Here is a 25,114-nt window from a genome sequence, read left to right as displayed (position 1 = left end):
CCCAGCACCCCTGGCCACCCCCAAATATTTGGGACACATTTAAATTTGTTTCCCACAAAAAATGTATTTCAAGCTTTTTTGTTCAGCTCGCCAAGTTAAGTGTAAAGCCATAGCTAAATTTCAACCAAATCAAATGGCTACCCGGAGAATTGAGTTTTCATTGAAAATTTGAAGTTTCCCCAAATACCGGAAACTCTAAGCCAAAACTATGAGTTTGCTGTGGAAACTGAACACCAAATCTGTTGCATACTACACTGGAGGCTATGGGAAAATATACAGACCATCCAAATTTTGCCCCCATCCACCACTGTACTCCTCCAAATATTTGGGACACATTTAAATTTTTTTCCCACAAAAACTTTATTAGAAGCTTTTTTCTTCAGCTTGCCAAGTTTAGTGTATAGCCATAGCTAAATTCTAACCAAATTCAAATTGCGGCCCAGGTAATTGAGTTTTCATCGAAAAATTGAAGTTTTCCCAAATACAAAAAATTCTCAGCCAAAACTATTAGTTCTCTGTGAAAACAACACCAAATCTGTTGCATACTACACTGGAAGCTATGGAAAAACCTCCAGACCTTTCAAATTATGCCCCACGTCACCCCTGTGCTCACCCAAATATTTGGGGCACATTTAAATTTGTACCCCACAAAATATTCATTACAAGCTTTTTTGTTCAGCTCGTCAAGATAAGTGTAATGCCATAGCTAAATTTCAATCAAATTCAAATGGTGACCCAGGAAAGGGAGTTTTCATCAAAGTCTCTGTGTATGTGTGTGTGTGTGTGTGTGTGTGTGTGTGTGTGTGTGTGTGTGTGTGTGTGTGTGTGTGTGTGTGTGTGTGTGTGTGTGTGTGTGGTGTGTGTGTGTGTGTTTGTGTGTGTGAGAGAGAGAGTGAGATCTATGTAACTGTCGCCCTTTCCTGGTATCATTCCAAGTTGTTTACTGACCAGCAGCTGTGATCCAATTGAAGAAGAAGGAGAAGAAGAAAAATTAGAAGAAGAATAAAAAAATTGCTGCCAGAAAATAGAACCTGTCTTATTTTCAGAGGAGAGCAATAGTAATGGCGCATAAATGCTTCTGCACACAACCATTCACACTGGTAGAGTTTAGTCACCAGAGCCCATTCTTCACAACTTTAGGATTGTCACTAGCCTCTGTTTGCCTGCTCATTGTTTCCCTATATCAAAAAACTTCAATCATCAATTTCAAGATTTTTTAAAAAATATTATAATAATCTAATCAACTCACTGAGTCCAAAGAAGTTTGGGTTTTGTTTCCACTACTAAAAATAATAATATTTTTTTGTAAAAAAGCTAAAAGTTCCTCTGACCAAGAATCAACAATGTGTGTGATTTCTCCTATTCTATGGTTTTTAGCAAACCATTCCGGTTCATTGCAGAAGACTACTTTACCTAATCTTTGCTACCTAACCTACTCCAACTAACCTACTCCCAACATCCCTTACCTAATAAACCTTCCCTCCCACATACAGTCGTGAGAGGCAATTGTGCGGGCGAAGACCACCTCCCAGCCAGAGCGCGAAGCGTGGAGGATGCTATCCAACCCTTTACAGTCATAAAAGGCGATTAGGCTGGCGAAGCCTGCCCTCCAGCTGGAGCGCAAAGCGCGGAGGCTGCTACCCAACCCTATTCAGTCATAACAGGCTATTGGGCGGGCGAAGCCCACCTCCCAGCCAGAGCGTGAAGCGCTGAGGCTGCTATCCAACCCTATACAGTCATAAAAGGTGATTGGGTGGGCAGAGCCCGCCTCGCAGCTGGAGCGCGAAGCGTGGAAGCTGCTAAACCTGCCCTACTGGTGGTGCAGGGGGCAAAGCCCCCTGCCGAGCGCAAAGTGTGAGTCAACAGAACAGGTGACATCAGATACTTGTGGATGAGAAAACTGCATCAGGTCCACTGATCACAGAACTACTAGTTTTATCAAAACCAATAGGTCTATGAAACTTTCAAGGGAGAATCAAAATAATTAGTGGCCTACTGATGACCAAAAAAATTGAATGGAATGTGGGATGTTTTGTTTTCAAGTGGAAATGGCATAAAATCGCACCAAATTGATGGTATATTTTCCAAATTTCCATGGTTGGGGGGGGGGGGTTCCCCGGACTCCCACACCCCTTACTAGGTGTCACCCTCACACTTTAAATGTTTTCTACTCCAATGATCAGGGGTGCCTACAAAGGGGGGACATGACGTCAATGGCGTCATACAAATCTTTAGGGGGGATTAATGGGTTGAAGAAAGGAGACGGGGCCACCGAAAGCAATGGATGAACAGGTAGAAGTTCAAGTAACCCTTCAGTGGTCGCCTATTGTTAATGAGTTTTGACATTTTCGTGGTCTATTGTTAAGGATTCCACTCCAAGGAATAAATTGGTGGCCCAGTCTGATTACTTGAAGGTATTTTTAGCTGTAAACCAGTGGTGGCCTACATTGATTGGATAAACACACACATTAGCCTACTATCAATATTATAAGTACAAATTTAGTCAAACTAAGAACATATTATTTTTTATTTTTTTATAAAGATTACGTCCTCTTATACTTATCCTCACGTCCTATTATATTCTAATCTATTTTGAAAAGACTAGCACTATGAACTCACCAAAGGTCCTAATTAGAAATCTTGAAGAGTCCTGTAACATCACCCCCTGCCCAAATTGAAAAAAAACTTAAGAACTAATGCAGAATAAGTATCCACAGCCATCCCATTTCAAAGTAGAATGCTTTCTCAGGGAAGTTGATGGTGAGAAAGTTGATTGGGAAAATCCATCGTCAAGAAATGTATTTTTGGACTCACGGTCCAATTTCAATGTTTCCATAAGCTGATCAACGTTTACATTTTCCATAAGCTGATGCTATAATTATCATACTATACATAAATTGGATTATTTGATAATTATTATATTCATACAAATAAATATAATATGCATATCATCAGCTGATGAATAGCACACTTGGTGTGTAACCACAAATTGTATGTAACTCAAGTTAGTCTTTATACAGCTTGTTAGCAAGTTGAGTTTCATCAAAATGAACCATCAGGAATAAATGAATAACAAGTACTTGAACACTGATCTAGATTCAATAATAAAGTGAGAATACAAGTAACAGGTAAGGTATAAAGTAATAGATGAGTCCCTACCAGCTAAAACTGCCTTCAAGAAAGCAGACGGGGCCACTCCGGCCACTAATGAGGGTAATGAAGCAGATTCAGAGGACAATAGAATGTGATAGTTGAGAGTTGGTGGATGAACCTTTTTGGAACAATAGCCCAGTGTACAGGTAGCACGGCCCTGTCTCCTCTCTTTAACCCGTTTTAACCTATATAAAGGACCGATTCTCTCTAATAATTTTTATTCTATTCATTCTTTTATTATTATTTTTTTATACATTCTTCTATTAATTACTTCTTTGTATTTCTCAATGATGTAAATGATGAGCTCCTACTGAAATAAACTACTTATGATCAATGTAAGCGCCAGCTTACTGGTTTTTGGAAATCGTATTGAGAATTCTAACTTGAGGATTCTCCTGCACTCGGATTAGCTGGCAGGCTTTCAACTTGTGAATCAATCGGCAATACTGTCAATATGGATCAACTGATTGATGGATCAACAAAATCACAAGATGAAGCAAGCAGTTCGGTTTTATGTCGATAGTTCAACTAATATATATTGAGATTCAACAAGATATCAATCCTAGAACCTCGATAATGATCAGGGCTATGGGTATCAATGTTGAACATCGATTTCGGATAACAGAGATCGGAGATAAACTGATTTGAATATTTTTCCGCGAGGTGGGACAGAGTCACACCGGGGTAGACAAAAACACCCCGGTCGACACAATATGTACCTACTTGAAGCAATATTTTGTATTTAGGACTCCTAAAGTTGAAGTTAGTGAGGCGTACAGCCTCAACATTCAGCTTACTTTTAATTCAATAGTCACACATCCCACTCTCACTTGTTTAACTGGAAGAACCATAATAAGGGAAATCTTTAGTTCATTCCGGGGAGGGGTGGATTGGCGTCATAGACGTTGGGGGGGATAGGCACCCCTGCAAATGATCCCCCCCAAAATTTTTTGCTGGTTACGTCACTGAATATGATATAATTAAATATAATAATAATGGTATTATTATACATCATATTTTAAATATTTTGTACATTTTTCAGCCTATACCTGCCTAAAACTTCCACCTAACCTTCAAATTGGCGAAAAATTTTGTGTCACACCAAACGGAGTTGCACCCAGTGGCTATTGATGGAACTACAATTCAATACAAAAATCGCATGCGCGATAGAAATTCTCTGTTGGCAGTGTCAAGTCTGGTCGGCTTTGTCCCTTTGTCGTTGAACCACTTTGGGTTCCTGCGTTCTTGTCTAATCTAAGCTGTACTACTGTTTGCAGGTAAATTCTGCTTTATCGAGTTTTGAAAACAATCTTTGGAATTTTAGAAAACTAAATATACCATTAAATTTAGTTTATTTGCTATACATTTTTGTAATCATTATTATTATAAGAATTTCAATGAAACTTCAATCTTCTATTAGTGCTTAAAACGGTTCACCATTATTCAAGGTAGGTTAGAAATCTTCTTGTTCTTAGTAGATTTAAAAATTAACTGCTTCAGTTCTTCAATTGCTTTATGCTTTATCCAGTTCTTTTTTTTCTTTTATTATAGAATAATAAGTTGAAATTTTGTTTCAAATCTGTTTTGAAAATATGTTTCCTCTTCCTGAGATGTGTTAGGCTTAGGTGAAATAAAACTTTCCCGCCCAATCATTGTGTTCTCCTATTATTTGCTGTTCACTATCCTATTTCTACTGCAACTGCTTTTAACATACAATAACTTAGTTATTTTATCAACTTCAATAAGATTCGAATAACCTACCAAAAAGTTATTGAAGGTTTGATTATTGAGAACTATTAGGCTATAGCCTTAATGCTTGTTAGATTAGGTTAGCTAGTGCATAGGCTTGCCTAAGCTCAGCCAATTTGTCTTTTTCGATTAGTGATGTTTACGTTATATCATTAAAGAGACATAGGAGAACAACATTGCCGATCCTCAGTCTTGTCAATTCCTTTTTTAAACAGTAGCTGATTCAGGTTTATCGATGTAATATTAACTGTTCATTCTCGTAGGAAATAATTAATTATATTTTATTAAGCAAGAAATTATATATTTTCATAATTAAGATGAAATATTTTGTTAATTAATTATTAATTCTAAATTGTCAAAAGATGATCTGGCAACATAGCAAAGCGAGAAAGAGATAGCGCTATCCGCTTTGTTGAATGATCAAACGGTAGATGATGATACAGGTCTATTTCATTCTAGTTTAAAATAATCAATTATATTTTATTAAGCAAGAAATTATGCAGGGTGTCCCACCAAGGTTGTAACAGCCGTTGACCATAGATTCTTCACAACATTTCTGACAAAAAATGTTCAGTAAACTTTTTTCCTATCAACCTTAGTTTTCAAGATATATAGATTTTTCGATATTTTCAGAAGATGCCTTCTTCCGGTCATTAAATACTCAATAACTCAAAAACTACTGGTAGAATTTCAATTTCAAGGGTATTGTTGGAAAGAGGAAATCATCTCAAACAAGATTAATGTAATTTTATCTGTTGTTAGATATTTTGTGGTTTTTTATTAGAGCATAAACTTGAAAAAATGCTATTCTTCAAATTCAAAGTCAAATTTCAAACCAATTTTTTTCCGGGTAATTATAGTGGTTTCAATATTCAAAAAACTTCTTCATTTCATAAGCTTTCGAATGAGTATAAATTCGAAAAGGTGAGTTCCATGATAAAGTGTTCAAAACTACTAATATCTGGGATGAACACCTTCAAAATGAGGAAATTCACAAACAGCATGCATCAAGTGGTGATCCTAAAAGGGTAAAATCACCTGATTATTGCATTATTTTCTGTAGCAAATAGTCTAAACCCTATATCTTATTATATGAAGCGAGCAATTTCTGTATGTTCAACGGATCTCGAAAACGGCTCTAACGATTTTCACGAAATTTGGAACATAGTAGTTTTATGATATAAAAATTCGATTGCACTAGGTCTCATCCTTGGGACAACTCGCTGAACGACATTAAAAGGATAATTCATCCTTGGCTGAAACAGCTGAGACTTTCGTCATCTGTAGATAGTAAAAAGTGAGCAAGTGATTCTGTGGAAAATCAAAATATCGCATCCCCGAAATTCATAAGCTGACGTATAGCCAGCTGTAAAATACAAACACAATCATTTTAGAGAATTGTGTTCTGTTTATCAATAAAATAACGAGCGAAGCTCGGTGTCCTGATATTAAAATATTAATCATACAATTTTACAAGAACAAACAAAATTTATTCATAAAATACTAATTCAAAGTAGATGACAGATTAAAAAAAACTGATGACAATCATTCAGATGGTAATCAAGTTACACATCATGCTCACTGCTTACAGGAATTTAAAATAGCCTCAATTTCTGTTCATGCAACTTCTGCTGCGTTTCATCAAGCTTCGAGTTGCCCGTCTCACTTCGTCGGGCCGTGTCTTCATTACTTTGAACGTCGATCGAATTCTGAGAATCTGTTCCTCCCTGGTCTCTGCAGGTTCTCTGTAAACTTCACTTATCACAACCCCCCAAAAATGAAAGTCTATTGGAGTAAGATCAGGTGAGCGTGGTGGCCAACTTACGGGTCCCCCTCGGCCAATCCACCGCCCAGCACAATTGTTATCAAGCCACCCATGGACGTTTCTAGCATAATGAGGGAATGAGGGAGGCAGCCATTCAACTGGAGCCATATATTCTGCCTCAAATTGAAAGGCACGTCTTCCATCAATTCGTGAAGCTCATTGACCAGAAAGTCCATAATTATAAACTCTACCATTTATACTTGCAGGGAAAATGAAAGGTGTATGTGTATTGTGGAAATTTACAGCACCAGCTCTTGTGAACGTACTTTTATCTGTGATTTGTCAATAAAATGTTTGAAACACAATCTTATGCTAAGATCCAACGGCAAAATTGTACAGTATCCTTGAAACAGTATCAGGTTCATTCAACTCTTGAACTGGGTATCATGAAATGGTCGAAAGTTATTCTTTGAACTATTCAACATTCAACATCCCAGCTGCCCGCCGGATGCTGGATCGAGGATTCTGCTCGAAACACTTTTGAATAAAATTCTCAAAAGCTTCAGAAATTAAGACGGGCCTCTCGTACCTTGAAACTGATCCTAGACCCTTACCATCTTGACATCTAAAGTCAATCTTGAAAACGTGTTATGAGATAGGTGTTTTCGATCAGGAAAACTTCTTCTGTATACTCTCTCTGCCTCTTAAATTGCATCCACACTCTCCATACACCATTAATATGTTCAAGTACTCAATCAAGATAAATTTCATGATAATAAACTCGAATACTTCTCTACTAGACAAAATTGATGCGACATATCAAATTCAAATTTCAAATTCAAATTTATTCACACTCATAAATACATATACAGAAACCAAATAGAGTCTAGCTTGACAAATACAACAATAATCCATCTAAAATTTAATAATAGATTGTAAGTAATAGTATAGTATACAATATAATATAATATTAATGTGAACTATAACTGCTCACAAAGTGCTTCATGAAGCACTTGTCTTAATTTCTATGCCAATTAACTGGAAAGCACACTGAAAATAGGCTGAAACTTATTGCTATTTTATTCAGGTTTTATGGTTCAGGAAATAATGCAAGTTATTGAAAAAGTCATATCATTGTAGAATGTTGTAATGTTGATTAAAACTTGTGAATATTGTCAGAGATAAATCAGGTGATTTTACCCCTTTAGGATCACCACTTGATGCATGCAGTTTGTGAATTTCCTTATTTTGGAGGTGTTCATTCCAGATATTAGTAGTTTTGAACACTTTATCATGGAACTCACCTTTTCGAATTTATACTCATTCGAAAGCTTATAAAATGAAGAAGTTTTTGAAATATTTAAACCACTATAATTACCCGGAAAAAATCCGTTTGAAATTTGACTTTGAATTTGAAGAATAGCATTTTTTCAAGTTTAAGATCTAATAAAAAACCACAAAATATCTAACAACAGATAAAATTACATTAATCTTGTTTGAGATGTTTTTCTATTTCCAACAATACCCTTGAAATTGAAATTTGTCCAGTAGTTTTCGAGTTATTGAGTATTTAATGACCGGAAGTAGGCATCTTCTGAAAATATCGAAAAATCGATATATCTCGAAAACTAAGGTTGATAGGAAAAAAGTTTACTGAACATTTTTTGTCAGAAATGTTGTGAAGAATATTTGGTCAACGGCTGATACAACCTTGGTGGGACATCCTGTATATTTCAATAATTTCAAAATGAATTTTCATAATTAAGATGAAATATTTTGTCAATTATTTATTCTACATTGTTAAAGACGATCTGTCAACAGAGCAAAGCGAAAAAGAGATAGTGCTATCTGCCTTGCTGAATGATAGACAAGGATAGCAATATCATTGCTAATCAAACACTGCCATTATATTGTGTACATCTCTATAGGTATTATAGTTATAATGGCAGTGATAAGTGAACAGCGTTTCTGATTCTACCTTGATTGTCACTACCTTTCATAGAATATAACTGATGCTTACCTACAAGTGGATCTGAAATATTCATCAGTTATTTACCAATCAATTTATTAGGTTTATGGGCAACACTGTATCTAGCACAAGGAAATTTTCATAATTGAGATCGAATATTTTGTTGATTGATCATATTTCTATATTGTTGAAAAACGATTTGGCAATGTTGCAGAGGTAGTTAAGGATAGCGCTATCTGCTTTGATGAATGATAGACAAGGATAGCTACACCAATATTAATCAGATACTGCCATTATAACGTAAATCTCACTATAGTACACTATGTACCCGTGTTTCGCTCGGACAACCTAACCACTTCTCTAACACAATTCCGAATGAGTTTCAATTTTGTAATACCGTATAAACAATGTAGCCTGAATAAAATTAACAAGATATTGAGTGCTAGGAAGGTTTTTTGTGATAATATACCGTTAGTTGATAAGCTGGTCGATAATTCATTTACCTTATAATGGTCAAATTACAATTTGAAAACTATTCGGAAAAAGTAAATCGAACTAAAACACTTGAAGTGAATTGTTCAGTTTCAGAGACCCGTGTAATGTATGATATCGTGTAAACCGGAGAGAATGGAGGTTGCGGCATTGAATCCACCTTCTAAACCGCTGGACGAATTTGTTGTACTCCCATCAGACTTCATTTCATCTTTAACCAGGAAAAGGGATCCGCAGTTTTTTGATAATGAAAAAGGTAATAATTGGTATAAGTAGGTAGGTAGTCTTTTGAAATAATTATTCTTTTTTTAACAGAACCACCATCACTAAATGATAAAGCACTAATAACAGCTGTAAGAGTGAAAGTTGATTGATTTCGGAGGATTCAAAGTTTAAACTTCGATTGGAAGATTCACTGTAGCGATCACATCATATTTCAATTTTTTCACATTATATCTCAATTTAGATGTGATTTATTGTAATATTTTGATTTCTGTAAATAAAAAAAACTTGACAAGCATGGTATGTTGTCAATACCCGGAGAATTATCCTATCATCTGGAATGTTGTTTGGGAGTCTTCTATAATTCAGCATCAATACGTTCGTGTATCTTGATGCAGCCTAGAGGTCCCTGGTTCGGTCCCAGATATGAACAAGGTGAGAGTTTACAGATTATCAGGAATCCAGATGGCGCATTCCATTAGTAGACTGAAGCACTTTCTCTCTGTAAGGGTCTTAGTCTTACTCTTGGGCAACACTAGACAGTTTAGTGACATCGAGTATCTTAAAGGTGCGTACAGACTTTCGCTCTGCTCCGCAACCGAACGTTACTCCAGCAGAGCGATTGATGATCGACCGGGGAGCAACAATGGTTCGACCGGGGAACGCGAGAAGATCTAACATCTTCCGTAACGTTCATGATGGGTGCGTGGGCGGTGCGACTGTAGTTCGATGGAGGAACGAGGGCGGTACGAGGGAGGAGCGTGTTCGGTGCGGGTTGGAAGAGCGTATATGTGTACGCAGCTTATGACCCATTCTTGAGAGAGTAGCTATGGGGGACGGACGACAATGACATAAAGGCTCTCAACACAGGGAAAGACAGACTCTCATCACATAGAGCCCCATTCATGGTGGGCTTAGATATCCGGCTGTGATAATATCATTGCGTTCTGCGCCTTCTGCCATCTCTCATGAAAAAAGAGGGTTGACCAATCAATTTTAAAAAGTCACTCCTTTTTTATGGGAACGTTAAACTGTCGGATTCGGCAGAAGTATATCAGTCATGAGGACCATTGACGGCTTAAATACTAAAAGGGACTCTCCATGAAGTAAGAACATAAGGTATGCATTTTTTGCAACTATTGAAATGGGACCATATTCATACAAAAGATAATACGCAATTGATTATTGTGGAATTTCTCTCCAGCTTATACCTCAATGTTCGGTCCTGGTGCAATATTCAATCTCCTTATTTGTGATTGTGCCTCTGTAGGTAATGTGTTGCTACTATCGACTTGCAAGTCAATGTGATTCTACAGAATTTAAAGTGACACACGTGTTACACGAACTTGACATATCTTGAATTTGATGTTAGGCACTTGGTCGAGTAATGCAAAAAAAACAATATTACCACTATTACATTTGTAAAGATATTGCATTAGTCTTTCTCTATTTCAGATGACTCTGACCAATCAGTTCCAACTGGAGAAAAAGATGTAGCTTCCACTGAACAAGAGATTATGGTGATAGATGATGATGATGATGACGAGAATGACAAAAATTATGAGAATGATAAAAATAAAGAGAATGACAAAAATGATAGGGATGACAAGAATGATGATAATAAGAGTGAGGGTAGTGATGATTGTCAAATTGTTAATGATTATTCTAACAGTGCAGCCGAGTCAGTGACAGCCAAGTATCCAGCAGCGACAACTCCAAGTAGCAGTAATGGCGTATCTCATGGTAAATAACTTATCATTCCATTCAATCAATAATTCATTGTCAAAAATATGACAATGCTACAACAATGCAAATTTTAATAGCCTAAACATGAAAACTTATTACACAACAGGGAAATAATCGCTCAAATAATACAATACCGTATGTTCAAAACACTAATAGAGGCAATAATTTATAAGATTGTATCGAAGACTGACTTTATACATAAATTATTGTTGATACAAATTAATGGCAGCAATACTGTACTGAGCGCGGCATCATATTTTCCTTTTTGAAATGATTACTATTCAGTTAGTTGATGACTTAGCGGAGTGCTAGTTGTCACATTCGAGAGGTGTGGTTTTAAAGTTTTGTTCTTGCAAAGGTCAGTCGTCATTATGCATTGGAACAGCGAGTAGTGTGCGTTCGCCGTTGAGGCCTACTTTTCGAGTGGCTGTCAAGTTTTGCAGCACTGCGCGTCTTTCGGAATTAGTTTAATTTATCCCCATTGGCCCGTGTTCCAGACCGGAAATCAATTATTTCGTGGGTTACTACTTTTAGAAAAATAGGTAGAAAAAGCAAAGATCTAAAGTTCCACGGCCCATTAGATCACGTGAAAACATCGAGACAGAGCTTCAATTTTGAAATTTCCAAGGCGTTCAGCACGCAAACATGCGTCAGCCCTTGGATTTTCTGAGTAGGATTCTCCACAATGACCATCCATACAAGATGGACATAATTTACAAAATGGCTGTTTCGAAGGAATCCTTCCCAGAATGCCTTATCTCAGAGGCGATTTGCAGTGGCCGGCTCGATCTCCTGATTTGCCCTTTGCCCCCAGGTAATTTTTTTTGTGGGTATTTTGGAATCCCATATCTATATGAACCGTCCGAAGACCCTCCAAGATCTGAAGAACAGCATACAGGTGGAAATCACCAGAATTACGCCTGCACTGTTTGAAAGGGTGATATCAAATACTAGAAATAGGTGCCGGTACTCCAAGTGTATCCAGAGTGGGGAATGTCACCTCCATTATATACACTTCAAAACTTCATGAAACAAAACGTTAAATACATTCTTACATTAATTTAAAAAAAGAATAAAACTTTTCTGACTTACAATTCTTTTTATAAAGTTTTGAAAAAGGAAGTTTGGATGCCGCACTCTGTATAAGAGGCAGAATTGACTTTATACAAAAATCTGATGGATATAACAATGATGGTATTTACAATAATATACTCATCAGCATTGACTTCATACAAAATATTCTTGTACTGAGTACATTCACTTTTCCAGGACATCTTCCATGTATGTCTTGAATCGTGTGATGTTCATTCTTCAACTTCCACGTCAAGTTCAATCTCACATACATGTGTCTCCAATTTATTTCTGAACTTATCTATTGGTTGTAGTCAATTATAAAATTCATCCTGCTTCTTGTGGGATGATGATATTTGACACCAAATCAATTTTTCTCATATACACAAGAGAAATTATACAGTGCAGGCAGAGTAAATAAACCTGATTTTCGGAATAATGGTCCACATGAAGTAAGAGGTGGTGCATGACAAATAGTTTTTACAGTCCTCTTCTGCAGCCTGAAAAGTGTAATAACTGTGCAGTAATTTCCCCGTGATTGTGTACCATAGGCTAAATGACTATTCATTATGACATGATCATAGGCGTAATAGACATTCATTAAAGCATCATGACTCTCAATATGTCTCAGCCTGTGCATGAAAAAATGTACCTTTACTAAGTTCACCTTACGCCCTTCTAGCATGGCCATACCACATCAACCTTTTATCCTCAATCAACTTTATAATATCCCATTCCACTTTCATTCTCCTTCTTATCTCCTCGTTTCTCACTCTGTCCATTCTGATAAGCCCGCAGCATCTCCTCCAGTAATCCATCTCAACAGCTCTTATCTTATCTCTTGCTCTCTTGTTTGTCACCCAAACCTCTGCCCCATACGTCATTATACTTCTGACGATTGCATTGAATATTCTATGTTTATTTTTCCTATGAATATCCTTACTCCATATGATTGGGTGCAACTGTCGAATACAACTCCTGGTTTGGGCCAACCTAATCTTTATCTCCTCGTCTGTATCACCATTTTCATGATGGTAAATCCCAGGTATTTAAATTTATCTCTCCCTTTTATCACGGTGTTACAGTCAATGGACAAATCCGGTGTGCCATCACTATTCGTTTGTAAATACTCCGTCTTGTCCACATTGATTTCCATCCCGGCTTTATCATACTCTTCTTTCAACTTTCTCATCATGTAACTTGAATCTTCCTCATCCTGCGCAATAACCACCTGATCGTCTGCGAAACACAGGGTAAAAAGGTGTTCTCCCCTGATAGGTACACCCATACCTTGACACTTTCTTTTCCAAGCCCTTAAGGTATCTTCCAGGTATATTTTGAAGAGAGTTGGGGACGAGCTGCATCCCTGCAATAAGCCTTTTGATGTTCGGAAAGGAGCAGTTACAGTCTTACCTATCTTAATTCCGATTTGATTTTCATTATACAGTTCCATTGTGGCATTTATGAGGTTTCTTGGTATATGTAGGTTTTCCATAGCTTTCCATAGTCTATTCCTGGGTACTGTATCATATGCTTTTCTCAGGTCTACAAACGCTAGATGTACTGATCGGTTTTTGGCACTCTTTTTTTGTATTATCTGTTGGAGGGTATAAATGTGATCTACGCATGATTTTCCTGCTGAAAACCCTGCCTGTTCATCTCCAATCTTCCCTTCTATCTCTTTTTCAAGCTTATTCTTCAAAACTTTTCCATATATTCTAGCTATTGTTGGCAAAACTGCTATACCCCTGTAATTTTCACATAATCTTCTATTGCCCTTCTTAAATATTGAAAACATATGTGCAATTTTCCATTCATTTGGTGCCTTCTCTCCATTAATTACCCGTTGGAATAACATTCTCAAAATCCGAAATAACTTTTCTGAACCATACTTGATCAATTCTGGATTGATACCTCCTGGCCCTGCTGACTTATTATTTTTCAAACCTCTTACTGCTTTACTCACTTCTTCTTCTGCCAAAGGGATTTCCGGCTGTTCTCCCTCTATTGCAGTATTACCCATAAATTCTCCTCTTGACTCTGTCAGCAGGTTTTTATAGTGCTTCTCCCATTCAGAGGGTTTGATTTGCGTCACAGTTATGGATTCCTTCCTATTTGTTCGCATACTTTTCAACACACTCCAAGATTCAGAGCTTCTTGCTCCCCCAAGATACTGATCGATTCGCGAGCAAGTTCTCTCCCACTGGCTGTTTTTTTCTTGTATTATCAACCTTTTAACCTCTCTATTTCTCTCTTTATACCGTTGCAAATCATCGATCTTTTTTGTACTCAACCATTTCTCATATAATACCTTTTTGTTTTGAATTTCTTGTTTTGTTGTGTCTGACACGATGTATTTGTGCTTCCTGCTATCCTCACTTCTCTCTCCCAATGCCTCCAATGCTGCTTGGTGAATACATTGCTTAATGTGGATGTGGATATCTTCTGTACTATCAAACCTAAACTCCAATAACTTCTGGTCAAGTCGTCTCTGATAGAGGTCTCTTATAGTCTCATCCTGTAAAAGATTCAGTTTATACTTTCTCACTTTCTCTTTTGCTGTTCCTTGTTCTTCACCGTTAGATTTTCCTACTTTGTTGGATTTACTGCTGGTCCATGGGAATAGCATTTTTGCTAAAACCAACCTGTGGTCTGATCCACATTCTGGTCCTCTTTTTACCCGGACGTCTTTCACTCGTATTGATGCATTTCTCTTAACTATAATGTAATCTATAATTGACCGAAGATTGCGAGTTTCTTGTACCCAAGTAAATTTGTGAATATCCTTATGTCTATAGAATCCATTTAGTATTCGCAAATTTTGCAATTCACATAACTCTATTAATCTTTCTCCATTATCATTTACAATATCTTCTCCACAACTGCCAACCACAGGGTTATTCACTTTCCTACCCGTTCTGCCATTCAAATCACCAGCCAAGATAATTTCTTTTCGTCCCTTTATTTTCTCTATATGTCCTTGCAATTATTTATAACACTTGACAAATCATATATGTGAATGATGAATGAAAGTGGACCAAGTAATACATTGTGGCACCCCAAACTTAATCATTTGAGAATTTACCATTTCTAACCTCAAACTGCAGTCTGTTAGTAATGTGTTCGGGATTGAGGATATTAAGGAAATAAGAAGAGTAGTAGAATAAGACTGTATTAAAATGGAGGACCAGGGGAAGGGATGAGGATGCCACAAAACGCGATGCGAGGATAAATAATAATGAAATTTATAAAAGAATCTAAATACCTTGATATTGTTCCTTTTCACCATATGTAGTTGAAGCATTGACTCGTTGGTGTGGCCACACGTAGCGTCGATGATGAATGTCTTGTAGCACTTTTAGGTATTTCACCTTTTGAGGTGAAAGGTCGGAAATGAGGTGGAACAATAATTGCGGTAAGGAGTTGAGGTATGAGTTACGGTTTGTCACGGCCGGTAATAATTATATATCATAAAAATTAAGAATTAAATGAGGCTTTCCACAATACTGGTAATAATAAGAAGAGAATATTGTGTAGCGGTTTTAACAAGAGCGGTTTATAACGAAAAAGGAATAGAAGTTTCTCCCAGCAATCACTTCATACGAATGGAAGACCGGGGTGACGCTTCCACTGAACGCATGCGCTAGATTACAAAGAAAGGGTTACTGCGCAACCACTAGTAACCAAATAAAAACAAGTTGAGGGCTGGCAGCAAATTACATTATATGAATTAGCTTAGGACTCTCAAGCTACAATAAATAATAATAAATACGAAACAGTATGAGTGAATGAGGTCTAGTGCAAATTTGTCAAGATCATTGATAGTAAGAGAGCAGCATGTACGTTAAGCATGTACCATGTTTTTTACTGACTCAGAAGCTTTGGATTAAATTCCACTCTAGTTTATGAAGAAACTCAAGTTATCTATCAGCCCAACCTAATTTTAAGCTATAATAGCACCTATGTTATTTGTAGTATTGCCAAAAATACAAGAAATAGAGATAAATATTATTATTAATCCAACTAACTCTAGTGTTCAAAATAAAAATGCAGTATATGAAATTAGCCTAGTATACTCAGCATGGTACTGATCCCTATTAAGAAGTATTATGTTATCATTAAATATTTATTCAAATAGCTGGCAGTAAACGTTCTAGTGCAATCATGGCATCTTAATAAAAAGAGCTGTATTTCTATAAGGGTCCTATGCACCATCTCAGTCAAAATGGAATTGAACGCATTAAGATGAAATCTTGTGGTTTGAATTTAGAATGTAAAACATTGTAATAAATTCGAACATGTGTTAATGTTCAGTTCTAGATCAGCGTGAAACTTGTACTGTGCATATGGCCCTCAAGGAGTATGCTCCAATGAATTCTGTTCGGCCGGGCAAAAAAGGATCATTAGAATCAATTGAATTATTCCTCAACTGGGCAACTTCTCGTTTGAGCGGAAATCATTAGAAAGCATCCATCGAGACTCCTCTTGGATTGCATAAACCAGGATTGGTTGATCATACCTTTTTGGTTGATTTAGTTATTCGCTGATTGTGGATTATAACTGATCTTGCTTGTTGAACCTCAACAGAAATTGAAATACGCATTTATATAATTCTATTAAAAAGTATATGATATTTCTTAATCCGGAAGAAACCCCCTTATGTCACCTCTTGCATTTCTTAATCATTATCACCGTTGAATGTCAATAATTTACAGATGAATCATCTTGCGAAGTCCCTAGTAGATATTTAGATGAAGGAGACCACAACAACGACCACAATTACTGTGGTGACAATTCAACGGGTAAATATTGTATTTATTAATATTGACTGGTTATTTGACAATTCATATCTAATTCTTCAAATACAAGATTTCCAAAACTTGTTATTGTAGTATATTCAATTATCCATAGGTGCATGATTAGTTGTGGCCCCTGGTGTTCCCCTTCAGGCGACTGATCAATGTAATTGCTAATCTACTTTTCAGACAGTGGAGAGAAGAGATGATGAATTATGTGTGAGTGAGAAGACTGGTCCTTAAAGATGTGACAATAAAAAGCTCGGGTGCAATTTCGGGATTTTCTCGTGTCTATACTTGGGATCACAACTAATATCTCGGTCCCTAACATTGACATGATTGGGAGAGTCAACAGGCTGAACCAAAACTATTTCTCTCCTCATTTTAGATTACGTAATCTGGAATACTTTTATGACGTCACTTTCCTCTATCCATCTTATCGCCTACCTACTTCGCCCTCCAGGTTAAAATAAAGGCAGCCTATCTATCTATCTATCTATCTTATGAATATTTTTCAAGAAGTTATCTAATGCAAGCATGTAGAATAACTTCAACTGACACCCATTTACAAATTTCATGAGGATTGAAGTGATTCATTAGAACTATAGTCTGTCCAGACTGCCATGAGCGCTGAAAGATTAAGCCGACCCTCGCTCCCCCACGCGCAGGCACACACGCCCGGCCTACCTGCGCCATTGATATACCATCATACTATAGTATACAGGTAGGCAGACCGTCCCTTTACTCACAAACACAAAAGGAGACTGCGCTTGTGTGTGTGAGTAGTAGGAGGTTCTGCCTAATCCTTCAGAGCTCACGCCTATTTGGACAGAGTATAGGCCTGAACAACTATGTGCACCGAACAGAAGGAGGCTGAGTTATTGGAAAAGAGAATGTTAATAAGAGACCAAGCATTTGATTAGTGGAAACAAAACGCATGTTCTTTTATTGTCCTACTGTGAAATAAATGGATGTCTCCATAATAACAACTCACTGAAGAAATTTTAGAACTGAAGTATCATTAAGATTGATACATTTCCATTTATGAAACAATATTGTAGGAATGAGGTTCATTTGGTAAAAATATTAAAGGGTATATTTTTTTAGGGCGGCTGAGAAAACCGATCTAGTGTTTTCAAAGGATGAGTTTATAAGAATATTTTTTTAATAAATTTTTGAATTTGTCATGTTCAAAAAGTAAGTGACTGTCCAATAGTTTTGTAGTTTCTTTCCATTGTTCAAGTGTCCTTGCTATAGACTCCAACTCTGATAATAATAGAAGACAATAACGAAGACTTGATCACTCATAATTTTATTATTTTAGAATAATAATTGCAATATGAGATGTTTTTATGAATTTTGGTCGATTGATCATGTTATTTTATTGTATATTAGGACAATTTATCTGTAAATTCACTTGTAGCCTAATACAGTACTTTTTAATCTTCAATTCTGACATTTTTCACCTACTACCCCTACCCATTCAACCTCTGCTTATCGGTTCTAGGTCATGGGAAGCAGATGTTAAAATGGCACTTTAGTGTGAGCTACTTAATCTGTTGAACAGGGTGGAAATTGTTATCTCTCTCGGATAAATCAATTTTAATAAAATTACTCAACTTTATCTGCCAAATTTTCAGCTACAATAACAATAGTACCTCTCTTCTCCAGTAAATCATCTTCTTCAGAAGGAGGATTGATAGATGGGGGTCTTCATTTCTTCTTTCATCTCAAGTTTATTTCCCATGAAATATGATTCACAAGTATTTCAACATTTTCAGATTCGGAAAAAAATCAAAATGAGGTAGTGGAAGTGGATACCGATTCATCTAAAAGTAAATGCAAGAAAGAAGATCCAGCATTAATCATTATTACTGGCGAAGAAAGGAAATTTCGAGAAGATCTGAGTGAGTATAATTATATCATATTCATTGCTCTTATTTCATTTTCACTTGGATGGTCTGAGTGAGTATAATGATATCCTATTTATTGATCCAATATCATTTCAATGACCTTCTTCATCTCAAACTTGTAAAATCAAATTTTCACTTTTTATTGGGGATGTAACGAACACAATTTTTTATGTGAGACAATAGTCAATGGAAATTCTGTCATTTTTTAGTATAATCAGCATGCTTTTGGATCTTCGGGGTCCATTCATTATCAATTATTTAAAAGACTCAGTATATTAGAACCAACATAATATATTAAGATTGGCGTTCTATTGAGGGATTGTCTCAAAGAGCTCAAGTCCGATTTGATCTCCGTGGACGGATCAGTCAATGTAATTCAAAGTTATTTGATACAAGTAATCTATTTTTTTCAGAAGGAAATTTCTCTTGCTTAGACTACCGACTGCATTGTACAATTTGTGATTCGCATCTCGGGACGCAATCCAACTTCACAGCACAAGAGCGAGTATCGCTGCACCCAAAGTTGGGCGTTCTAGTGTGCGCTCAGTGCAAACGAAAATTTTCAATAAACCAAGATGTTTCGCGCACTGGTCTCCACTTCAATGCTTGTTGCTGGTGCAATGTGCAAGAAGTAGAATTGAAGATTCAGCGATGCAGCGAGTGTCCGTGTGTCTTCTGTGAGGTTAGTTCAAATAGATGATCCTCTCAACGAAAGCTATTTTCAGCAGTAATAACCGATTTACCACAATACGCATTTATTATTCTCTTTTCTTTGTTGCCTTACTCAACTGACGTCCTAACGTTTCTGTCATCCCCAACATGATCAATAAATACCATTTCAAAACACTCGATAAAATTAAATAGCAACAATAATAATAATCACCGGTATTATATTCTATCATATTGGCTGTCATTCAACTAATGTCTACATGGTCTACCCATGTATTAGCTTGAGCTACTTTAGTTATTAGATAATTATTGCTGAACACTAATAGTTAAGTATTGCTGAAACTTACAGTTATTTGAAAGACGTTTATTGAAAAAACGTGTTTCAGAAATTCTAGAGTAAAAACTAATCGTTCAAATATACTGTATGTATGCACGTTAACGAACTGTGTGCAACATAGTCACTGATCTGTCTTTAACCGTAGGCTCAACATTTCTCTTAGAAACTTTCATCGATTTAAAAAAATTCTCATAATATTCAGTATTTAATATTTTTAAATAATATTCAGTGTGCTAACAACTTATATCGTGGTCTCAAGGCTTTACAGCATATAGTAAATTGAACTCACGAGTGAAAATGCAAATTGAACAGTTAATTTGTTTGCAACAGATATTTGGGTAATCTGCAAGAATAGATTATTGATTATTCAATTTTCCATTAGTCTAGTCACCAAACTAGATATAATTCATTTTATATAGATCTTGAATATGAATTATTACATAATTATTAATTGACCTTAATTTGCGCATTTTGTCATTTCCTCCACAGACATGTATAAGAAGGAATCTTGGAAGTTTCGAGTTGAATACTGTGAAGAAGAAAATTGAATGGAAATGTTATCTATGCGTAAATAAACCAATATGGCGATTGAGACTGATTGCATGGGAGCTTATACAGTACATTAGGAAAAAACGGTGAGTAACCAAAGTAAAGGAATGGATTGACCAACTTAATATAGTCTAATTAATAATATTCTAATTACTACTTATTACTAATATGAGGAAATATTCCAAAAATTCTTAATTTTTAGGGAGAATGTCCAAAAATGTATTTTTTATTAAACTAAGTTGCAAAGGCAAGTTATACAAAAAAATGATTAGAATTAATTTAAAACTATAATAAGTTCAGTAGTCCAATCAACGAAGGGTTAAAGAGTGAAAAATGAGGAAGATAATTTTTGACCCCGCAGTTATGTAGAGGGTAGTATGGAGGTAAGCATATCAAAAGTCCCCACCCCTACCCACTATGCTAAGGGGGCAGAGGTGATTCAAAGGTACCATATTATGGCTTCTCGCGTCTGACTCGAAAACTCACATCTTACGGACATGACTTGTACAAAATTTAAGCTTATATAATTTCCCAAAATATTGATCTTTTGAGATATCCGCTCTTGAAGGGGACATATTCCAAAAAAAAAACAATTTTGTCTCCATTTATAAAATAGAATTATAGTACCCTTTGAAATTAATAAAATAACAGATTCAGAATACAAATTACAACTACTAGTTTCAGTACTCTCACCATCGTGTGAATAAATATGAAATTTATTTTTAAAACCTGACTATGGTGTGAACACTGAAACTAGTAGTTATAATTTGTGTTGTAAATCTATCATTTTATTAATTTTAAAGGGTATTATAATTCTATTTTATATAAAAGAAAGTAGCCCCTGAATTCATACATTTTAAGAAGCTTGCCTCCAATGTTTTGCTAGTTTTACTCTAGTCCGGGAGCAAAATAATGTTATTCAGTGGTCATTTTCGGGTAGCAATTTTTGTTCTATTAAATTCCCCTCTAAAACACATTATTCTATTAGTTTTAACCTTCAAAAGCCCTACAAAATTTTTTTTCTAAATTTTTTCAAATTTATTCCAATTACAATTTTTTTTTGCACAAGAGATACAGAGAAATTTGGATCGTTTTCTTCAGCTTTTAAAAATATATATCTTTATGCGCTGTAAGTCAACAAATGTGTTCTCCAGCGCCCTCGAAAGAAAACCCTGCATGATTACTGGTGCGTTTTTCCATACGCATGAGGTAACAAGCTAAAACTATAAAATCTATTTTTTCATGACTACTTCAGGATAGAGACTTGCAACTTCAAAAGCGTGAAACATACATTTTTCGGGTTCAATATGTCACTTTTCTCTCTGTAAATGTATTCGAAGTAGACATAAACTAGTATTATTGGCACAGTATTGTAGAACATTTCCAAAGCTTCAAAATGACATCTGGTTAAAGGCTTTAAGTCCATATTCCACGGCTGGAGCGTCATCGGAATAAGAAAGAAATGTACTATTTGCAACGGAAAACACGCTTTTTACACCATATATGCCAAACCTAACTATTAGAAAACCGTGTAACTCATGACTTCTTGAAGGTACAGACTTGGAAATGGGAAATTATTGCAATACTTGATACTATCGATATTTTAATATCAATTTAAGAGATCAGTGGTCCACTCAAAATAAAGTCTAGCCAAAATAATAGGCATTGATGTAATGTGTGAATTATTTGCTCTACTTCTATCATTTTTATTGACTATCATGTCAAATGTGACTAAAATTGATCAATATTAACTATTTTAAAGCAATTTTAAAAATTAAAATTCCCTTCCATTCCCAAATCATAAGTTTCTTCCCAGTGGGAATATTTCCTATCCACATCACTACTTATTCCGTTCCCTACAAAAACGTTCAATAAAAGATATGTCGCAAGATGCTTAGATGATGAAGAGGTTTAGTAAGCTTTGCATTTGAATGACATTTCTTCTTTCTCATTCATAATTATTACAATGTTGAGTGTTTACATTAACTCCATTATTTTTATTTTATGTTCCAGTATACATTTTAGGAAGTCATTCCCAAATGCAGCCCCAGACGTAATGGAAGATGTTGACATCTCACGCTGTTGTAAATCTCTTGTTAGAAATCAATGTATTCAACCAGCTCAAAGTAATCACATGGAACAGCAATCAGCTTTACGGAAAATTCTGGCTAAACCTCACGAAAATGGGCAGACGGAAAGATCACTATACTCCATACCTGTTGAACCTAGACCGCCATCACAGCAATCAACTTATGCAACGCCTTTATTCTCTTTAACTAGTGACATGGGTAATGCTAACCCAAGTAATGTCAACTCAACGGCAGCTCAAAATATTAATAACGGACGTTTTGTAGACGCACAAAAATACTCCTCAGTATCATCATACATTGGAAACATCAATGTTACAAGACCAGATCCCTTCTCAGGAGGTAACATGGCTTATGGGCAGCCTACTGGATTGGATATCAGTGCACAGAATGTGAGAAACGAGATTCGGCCTCCACAACCTCACCCATCAGTTCATAATCGTTTTAGCACACAAGTTGACCCACAAATGCACCAAATTGTTGCCCCACAAGTGCACCAAATCGTTGCCCCACAAGTGCACCAAATTGTTGCTCCACAAGTGCACCAAATTGTTGTCCCACAAGTGACAAGTGCACCAAATTACCCCAACGCTAACTTGCCTCAAAAGCCTCTAGGCAATAAAAGAAAATATTCGTCACCAAACATTCAATGGATAGAAAATACAATTCGGTCGACATCAATCCTATTAGCTTCATGCAGTGAACGTTTGAGCAAAATCGAGAAAGTAGCGAATGACGGCTACGTGAGAAGCTACAGGGAGATTCGGTTAGCATGCGCACTGCACGATTTCGCACAACTAGCCATCGCTAAATTTCAAGAGATCGATTCTCAAATATTGGAAAACTACTGGTTGATACGGCAAACTGCAGGCAAAAGTTATAAAGTATTCAGCTTTGATAGTATTGCTGCAGAGTATGGCAACCTGCTTGACGACCCCGACCATGAGTTGGATCCGGGATCATTCTTGGAAGTACAGATGGATGGTGTCAAATCTAATTCCGAGCAATCTGAAAGTAATTCTGAGAATAAAGACAAGAACAGTAATTCTGAATATAAATACAAGAACAGTAATTATGAGCATCAGAAAGCAATTACTATTTTCAAGCGTCCCATTTTGCAGCTTGAGCGATGTGATCAACCTCCCAGCCCCTATAAGAGTAAGTTGTCGACTACAATGAAAACCAACAAGACAAGTTTTGTGCAGTATTCAAATAAAATTCGAAGTTTGATTGAAAAATATGGAATCTCCGAGTCTCAAGTAGTTCTGGTACCGGTAGAACGTACGAAGCATTTCAAATAAGACTATAATGATATTATAAACATTTGAAATGAAGTGAACCCTTCAATGTGTACATAAACTATTATTTTTCATTCACGGATAAATGTACCTGTTGTATTTGTTGGGTGTTCAAAAATACACCTCTCCTAAGTCATTTTCTCTTGAAATTTACTTGATTCGTCAAGGATCAATTATCCACATTCTAATTAATAATTAATATTCAGTTATAAACATCAACTCCAATAATTGTTGTATTTTCAATTGCATTGAACTTCTGTATTCTCATTGAGAGTATTTCTCCTCATTATTTTTAAAAATTCAATCTAATTTTCAGAATTCCGGAATCTATAATTATGAATCAGAAGTTGGAAAAATAAATCAAGTTTTGATTGAATAAAATAGAAGTTATCGAATCTTTATTTGTGTACAAGTAATTGCTGCCATCAATATTGAATATTGAACTGATCTTCATTTATTGGTTTCATCGACAAGTTATTAGAGAAGTGTACCCATTATATATGATGTATAGAAGATGATTTACTATAAGAAATGTCCTAATTTCAACTGACTGTTTAATTGAGAATTAAACTTTAACGTTAAAATAATGATTGTGAAAATCCATTATCTTCCTACTTCAAGAGTGTGTTTTCATTTTATAAGCTGGCTTCATTGGTACTATAAGCAATAATTCCTGTTTAGAAGGTGTTCATGAAATATTTACCATTTCCTGTCTCTTTATATAGACATACAATTCAGTAACTGCCTAAAACGGCTACAATCTTATCAATATTATTGTCATTATTTTTTGATTATCCATTGAATTTTTCTGATGAGGGATTTTTTTTATTTTATCCTTCCATGGTTAAAGTCATGATACATTAAATACTACATACCGTTCATTAATTACTATAGAATATCTCTTTTTATGGAAAAATCTAGTTGTATGATAGTCCAGTCAATATAGACATAAAAAAGGGGTGTGATTGCAATTTATATTTTAGTTCTGATTTTTTAATATATTATTTGGGTACATAAGAGAAGTCCAGAACCAATATCTCCATGCAAAATTTCCTTGTGCTTGTGCTAGATTGTGCATTTCCTATGTACCCAAAAACCTCGTATTTTCGGCTCATTTTCCAGTTTTCAGCTATTTCTGCCAAATATCGTAATCGGACAGAAAAAAATGCTCTCGCCTTTTTTTTAGATTAAAAATTCTGAATAAGATGGGATCATTCGGAACTCTATATCCAATGAGTACTGAGTTATGATTTTTCAAAAATGAGTGAAATTTTAAGAAAAAATAAATTTTGATGAAT

At 35.8% G+C, this 25,114-nt stretch overlaps 2 protein-coding genes across 6 annotated transcripts in view; one reads left to right on the top strand and one right to left on the bottom strand.

Annotated features, from left to right (window-relative positions):
* The window catches only part of LOC111061874 (carcinine transporter), a 28,112-nt gene extending 21,209 nt beyond the window's left edge, over positions 1-6,903 (bottom strand). The window contains exon 1 of the mRNA XM_039422819.1: positions 6,728-6,903. Within this exon, the coding sequence (XP_039278753.1) occupies positions 6,728-6,903 (176 nt within the window). The remainder of the gene's footprint in view (positions 1-6,727) is intronic.
* On the top strand, positions 4,282-24,403 carry LOC111062637. 5 transcript variants are annotated; one of them, XM_039423931.1, is made up of 8 exons: positions 4,282-4,430; positions 9,219-9,384; positions 10,806-11,093; positions 16,883-16,969; positions 18,745-18,870; positions 19,290-19,558; positions 20,372-20,517; positions 22,445-24,403. In XM_039423931.1, exons 2-8 carry the CDS (start codon positions 9,240-9,242, stop codon positions 23,817-23,819), a joined length of 2,436 nt encoding a protein of 811 aa, XP_039279865.1. In that variant the 5' UTR covers positions 4,282-4,430; positions 9,219-9,239; the 3' UTR covers positions 23,820-24,403. The 5 variants fall into 5 exon arrangements, with proteins under 5 accessions (XP_039279865.1, XP_039279867.1, XP_039279864.1 ...); XM_039423930.1 differs by having other exon boundaries at positions 4,346-4,601; XM_039423933.1 differs by lacking the exon at positions 16,883-16,969.
* Positions 24,404-25,114: the final 711 nt, after the last annotated feature.

The sequence above is a fragment of the Nilaparvata lugens genome, chromosome 3 (genome assembly GCF_014356525.2).
Source record: "Nilaparvata lugens isolate BPH chromosome 3, ASM1435652v1, whole genome shotgun sequence".
NCBI classification, from domain to species: Eukaryota; Metazoa; Arthropoda; class Insecta; order Hemiptera; family Delphacidae; genus Nilaparvata; species Nilaparvata lugens.
Note: the sequence above shows the minus strand (reverse complement) of the source record. Positions and strands in the feature narration are given on the sequence as shown.